This window comes from Phalacrocorax carbo, chromosome 8, assembly GCF_963921805.1.
Source record: "Phalacrocorax carbo chromosome 8, bPhaCar2.1, whole genome shotgun sequence".
Lineage (NCBI taxonomy): Eukaryota > Metazoa > Chordata > Aves > Suliformes > Phalacrocoracidae > Phalacrocorax > Phalacrocorax carbo.
The window spans coordinates 29,813,207-29,819,666 of NC_087520.1; the positions used below are offsets into that span (position 1 = coordinate 29,813,207).

Here is a 6,460-nt window from a genome sequence, read left to right on the forward strand (position 1 = left end):
AATATGGCTTGTATCACTCAGGTGAGGACTTCACCCCGCTACTACACAGAATATGCTTCTTTCTTAGAAAATCAACCTAAGTAACTCCACTTTAGACGGGGTGGGAGAAAGTGGATTGTTATAGATCCAAAAAAAGTTACTTTAACAAGATTGTTTGCAGAAGCTTCACAGGCCATTCAGCTTTCCAATCAACTTGCCAAATTAAAAGTGTACCACATTAAATCTGAAACACCTATAAAACAAGCCCTGATGAAATAGAGTCTTCCATCAACCTCCTCCATATGGCTCAAGCAAAGTCAACTTTTAATTTCGTAACACAAAATATTTAATTTATGCTTTTCTTCATATGTCAATTTAACCTCCAGCACATAGCTTTTAAACTATATAAAGATGCCTAACACTTTCCATATGTCAACTGAATTGTGGCTTTTAACTGCACCAACTGGTATCATTCAAGGATAATTCCCCTGGAATCCAGCTTTCTGCTACAGTATTGGCCAATTCACTAATCTCATCACCATGGCACTAATACTTCCAGAGACTCTTTGATTGTTAATATTCATATTATAATTTTCACAAACCAGAGCTGTCAAGATACACTATGTGCACAACTAATTAAATTATCTTGGTTTGTTGGCACCAAATTTCAACACTAAATAAGATTCTGCTTCTCTCTTTCAATACAAAGTTTGGCAATTTTATTTTAAATGCCATACGCAATATTTTGTACACCAAAATACTTTTTTCGTCATACCAATATGCCAACAGGCACTGTGAGCCTGTTGTCTCTTTTAATCCTCAGAGTCAATTCAAATAATTACCTATACAATAGTGACACTAGTGTACTTAAAAATATTTCAGTTTAAAAGATCACTTCAAGCAGTCACACAAGGTAGCTCCCATGGAAATTTTAGTTGCTCTTTTAACCATATCAGTAAGAAGGCAGTCTTTCAAATGTCATTCTACCCATGAGATGACCTCAAAGTAGTGCTACAATTAAATCTTCCAATTCAACAGCCTTTAAGCCACAGTATATAAGGACAACTAAAAAAGTCTCTTTTCTGTTTATTATTTTCATTTTGGAGGAATGACCTACCCAGCTGTGTCTTCCATAAGGCTATGTATTTTTATATGCATGCACACACATGCTATTTAACAGTGGGGGACTGGGAAGGGCTTTTTTTTTTTTTTTTTTGCTTTAACTTAAGAAAGAATGTGCTAGAGGAGCAGTGAAGGTGACACTGGTGTAGTCTCCTCTCAGCCATGCAAGGTATGCCCATTAATGTCACTGGCAGTTACAGGCACAGAACAAATGAAGAACAAGCCCCACCTCTGAAGCAGTGATGTGCCTCAGCATTTCATACTGTGTTATTCCCAGACCAGATACTCAACTCTAATTAATATCAATTAGGGTTGAACACGAGAATCACTAGCACTACAGAGCCCAGCAGAAGTAGTAAGCTAAAGTCTTTTCTATTTTACCTAAAATGATTACTTATAACTTGGGTCACTGTGAGCTGGTTTGAAAATTAATTTAAAATGAGATTTTTTCCAATCCAAGCACAGATCTCAATGAGGTATGCAAGAAACTAGTAAAATTTCTTATGGCTTTGAAGATAAAAGTAAATTGAACTAAGCAAATGTCATATTTAATATTTCCCCCTCTAGCAGAGAACTACTCAGTTAAATAAATAAATACAGGAATACTTGCAAACAATGATCTCCAAAAATCGTTTGTAAAAGTAAACACACCGAATAATTTTAAACTTAAGAATTACACAGGATAATCCACAGTGTCAGAAAACCTTTCTGGGCACAAGTTAACTCACTCATAAAGCAGCAGCCGAAGTGTATTCCCTTGCTCTAATAGATTTACAGCCCCAGTGCTTTCCAATTAGCTTTGAAACTAGAAGATGACTCTGGACGTCATACTTTTAAGGGATGCAACAAAATTAATTTTTTTTCTTTAATTCTACATTATGTGGAATGCTGCAGCCCAGCCCTCAGCCTCCACAGTAATCAAAACATTTAGAGCAGAGCAACCCCTGCTGGGCAGGTGGCAATGGTTTAATGAGATCAGAGCTCTCAGCCCAGAACAGAAAGCTATATACACACCAGAAGCACATATTTCAGATACGCTCCCCTTCCCTGGGCTCACGTCTTCACCCAACAATTTACCATGAGAACCTTCTCAGGTGACTGATGGATTTGGCAATAGCTGGACACTCATTATTGTTTTTCCAGTGAGCTGGGGAAGGAAGACACAAATGGACAAGACATGACATGGACAGGACTTCAGCTGAGGGAAGTCTGCTCTAACCAAGAAACCCTTAAAACTTCAGTTCAGGAAGAGAAAAGGTGTATTCTTGAACCCTCCTTGTGTCAAACACCCCTTGAGTGAACTGACGTAACGACCTCCCCTCCTCAACTGTTATAAATTCAATCATTCTAGAGAGGAGCACAAATGACATTTTATTGCTTTCCTGCATTAGTCACTCATTCCTCTTGTAAAATGCTGCATGAATCCCTCTGAACTTCAGTGTCATCTCCCCTGGATGACTGACTTTAGCAAACAATTCAGTGTCTCTGTTATTGAGGAAAACAGTCTTCCAACTACAACCAAGACAGAATTATTGGCTTATAGAGAGCAATGTAAGTCAAATTTCACTACTGCATTTGAGTTCTAATCAAAATGTTCCAAATCTTTGAAGTTTCAGACTTGAAAGCAACTGAGAGCTCTCCTCTCCCATCAACAGGTCTTTGGAAGTACACTGGATTTCACCAAATAGGGCCCTACATATTAATGAAAGCACCATCAGCAAAACTCTGGTTAAGGACTCCTAGGAGGAAAATTATATCTAGGACCATTATTATTTTTAAACTCAACTGGATGTTTCTCTGAACACAGACATTTTCATTTGTGATCTAACTTTCTGCCATAAGTCACAAATGCAGCGATTAGGCCCTATTTCAGGGGAAAAATCATGTTTTAATGAGAAGCCGAAGTTTCAGCTGTGATACAACAAAGCCTTGTAAACTAACTGAACATTTTAGGAGGATTTTTTAAAGTAGTAAGGAGAAAAGCCCTTGGTCGATTGAAGTGCAACAGTACTACATTATTGGGAATACACAACTGTCCCACACAATCCCATGTGGCTAACCATTAGTCAGAGCAACTGGCATTTCAATACCTTGAGGTGAATGAAGAGCTAAGAGGTTAGGATACAATTTGCTTTGTATCTTGGTATAATTATACAAGAGATCAGAGATCTCAGAAGAGAAAGACATGCAATCTCAGTAATGGAGTCAATAGCTGGGACTCCATAATCCTTGTCAAAAAGACTGTGCATATGGCACATCTGGTTCCAATGTAGGATTAGAAATGCATCCTACCATACTACCAAAAGTTCATATTTTAAAGGAACTTTAATGTAGCTGTCACAGTGTGCTTGTGACAGGATGACAATTAAACTAAATGAATTAGCAGGCTATATATATATGCATACAGATACTACCAAATATATTAGGCAACTGCAAATATTTTCAAGCATTCTGAAACAGCTCTATCAGGATGATAGTTAAAAGCCTCATGGGAACAGTGCTTTTAAATTTACTTCAACCTATTTACAGTTTTATAATGTAGTAAAACTATAGACTAATTTTTAGTTAATGGTTTGCTAATTACTGAGCTATCACGAGGATGACACCGTGAGTAAGAAGAGAAATACTGTTCTACTGTCATTCCAGCTGAGCAGAACTCATGGAACTGAGAACTGAAGAGTTTTGTGGATAGCAAAGTATCTCTGACAAAAGATTTTTTTCTTCCTTTTCAGAAAGCAAATAGTTTTTGTGGAAGAAAATACATTTCACAAAGCTGAAGTCAGAGGTTTTGACTTTTAACTCTTGTATTTTAAACCCATGTTTAGTTGGGTGAGTTGAGCTTCTTTCCTAGAAAATATAGATGTGAAAGGTAGAGCATATCTAAACAGCTTGACTCACAAAAATGGGCATAACGAAAAATAATGAAAAGCACGTGTTTACTCTTTGCATCTGCAGCATACAGGTATGTACCATTATTAGTAAGAACTTCTATTCTTTGGATATATTGTCTCCAAGTAAAGCACAGTAAAAATCACTCCAACCAACCATACCTGCAAGCTGAACATGAATGATTATGCTCATCAATTACAAACACTTGGATCAATATCTTACCCCTTCACCTAACTCTAGTGACTCCCAAAAAATTTATCCTCCTCTAAATATACCACCAGTGGAATCTAAAAAGCCAACATTAGCTTTTCCCATTCTACACATCTTCTACACACTTTGAAACCACACCTAAAATGATGTATTCTCCACTTGCAAGTTAATTTTTCCTGAGGAGCCTGCAGCTGGTTTGATGGCCCTGCTCTTGTTACGCTTTCAGAGTCACATTCCTTGCTGGGAAGCACAGATTCCAATCTCCCCATCTCTCAGGTTACTTTTCCACTGATGAAGCTTTTAGGGCTTGATCCAAAGCTCACAGAGGTCAATGGGAGTCTTTCAGTAAACATCAATAAGCTTTGGATCATTCCCAAACACTACGAGGACCATATCTAAGAACTGTTAAGTTTGTTTACCTCCCATTATGCCTTGTCTAAGGGGACAACATTTTTTTTTTTAAAAAAAAAAGTAGGTAGGGCAACGTAAACATTTCCTCCAGCCCAGCCTTACCTGGTAGGACTGAAGGAAAGAGAAAGGGTAGAAAGCGACCAGTGCGGACCAGTGTGGTTACAGCCAGGACAAGTAATGTGCAGTAACTCTTACGGAGAAAGTCAGCCAGAAATTATTAGCAAAGAGCAAATGAATAACACACTCTTTGGGGACTTCTACTTTCCTGAATTCCTCTGCCAAAATGTCACAAACTTGTGCACCAATCAGATTCTCTGTTCCTGTTTGTGAAGGGTTTTGTTCTAATCGTCCTGCCCAGACATCAGCGGACAGGTCCCCTTAACTCCTCTGACGTTTGCACGAGCACCAAGTTCCCTCTGCAGCTCCTAACTTCACCGAAGGACTGAAGGAAACCACCCACGGGGCAGACCCTTGCACAACCGGCTCTTGGGAGGGAGAGAGGGATGTAGAAAATATTTTGGTTTTCCTTATTTCAAAAAGAAGAGGCGGGGGGGTGGGGTGCGGGCGGCAGCGAGGAAGCTGACATACCCTGGCGCTGGAGAGCCTGCAAACAGCCCGGTGCTGGCAGCCTTGATGGAGTCCCGAGCTGCTGCTGCTGCCCCCGAAGTATTTCTGCTTCACCATCCAGTCCTCCAGCCCTTTGCGAGCCAGAGAGGCGTTCACCGCAAAACTATCACCTAGAAAAGAAGAGAAAATGCCACCGCTGAGCCGCCCGCAGAGCCCGCCCGGCCCCCGCGGCCACCCCCGGGGCCGGGGGCCGCCACCACCGCGGCCACCCCCGGGGCCGGGTCGGGCAGAGCGCAAACCGCGACGGAAAGTTGAGGGGGCAGGGGGACGGGGGCAGCCGCAAGGACCGGGGGAAGGCGCTCAAAGTTGCTGGCAGTAAGAAGCCATCCCTACCTTCTGGACTTTCTCTGGGTTTACAAACGGCAGCTAGGCAGATCCGGAGGAAAGTGTGTGGGGGAAATAATAAAGGAAGATCATTAGACACCAGTATAAATTCACAGCGACAAGCCGAGCAAAATCCGAATAAGGGGAAAGGGCTAAGGAATTAGCAAGTGAAAGGAACTAACCATGTTTCGAGTGAAGTTTCCCCATCTCTCTGCATTGATCTGCAATTACGATTCATTTGACTGCTTTCAGTAGGGTCAGGTTCGTTCGTTGTTATTTGTGTAGATATATAAAATCCCAGCGTGTGTAGAAATCCATGTGCTCCTCTTCTCCCTGCTAGCGCACAAACGAGATCAAATCTCAGTTCCTCTCCCGCAGCACGGGCCGGCGTCCCCCTCTCCGCTCCAGTCTTCCTCCTCTCTTTCCCAAAGACAGAGGCGGTTACAAAAGACCTTACTTCACCCACCAGGGAACATGATTGACACCTCATTGCGATTAGACCACTTGCAGACAGCCTCCGCCTTCCCATTGGGCCGCGGCGGCAGATGAAAGGGTCGAGTAAGCCTTTTGGAGGCTGGAAAAAAAAAAAAAAAAAAAAAAAAAAAAAGGAGCAGCCGGGGCGTGATTCATTTCCAGCCAGGCACGGGCGGCGGGGCCGGCCCCGCTCCGCTCCCCACGCAGCCCCGGGGGTGCCGGGCGGACAATGCGCCACGCTGGCCCCGGCCCCCGGCTCGCCCCCCGCGGAGCCGGCCCCGGACAGGGCTGCTGCCGCCGGCGGCCCCGGCCCTGCTCGGCTCGGCCCGGCCGGGGGCTCCCGGGGCCGCCCCGCTGGGCAGCAGCGCCCCCCGCCGCTGCGCGGAGCCCCGGGGGCAGCCGGCGCTGGGGGGTGCCGCTCCCC

The 6,460-nt window shown here is 43.2% G+C and overlaps 1 protein-coding gene across 2 annotated transcripts in view; it reads right to left on the reverse strand.

The window, feature by feature from the left end:
- NKD1 (NKD inhibitor of WNT signaling pathway 1) overlaps positions 1–6,113 on the reverse strand; it is a 112,202-nt gene extending 106,089 nt beyond the window's left edge. Inside the window, exons 1-3 of one of the 2 annotated variants that reach the window (XM_064459412.1) lie at positions 5,745–6,113; positions 5,572–5,604; positions 5,200–5,348 (exon numbers count right to left, since the gene is read on the reverse strand). In XM_064459412.1, the coding sequence (XP_064315482.1) occupies positions 5,200–5,348; positions 5,572–5,604; positions 5,745–5,769 (207 nt within the window). In that variant the 5' untranslated portion in view covers positions 5,770–6,113. Of the gene's footprint in view, positions 1–5,199; positions 5,349–5,571; positions 5,605–5,744 lie in introns of those variants that run through there. The other variant, XM_064459413.1, reaches the window with a different exon arrangement.
- Between the last annotated feature and the right edge of the window lie 347 nt (positions 6,114–6,460).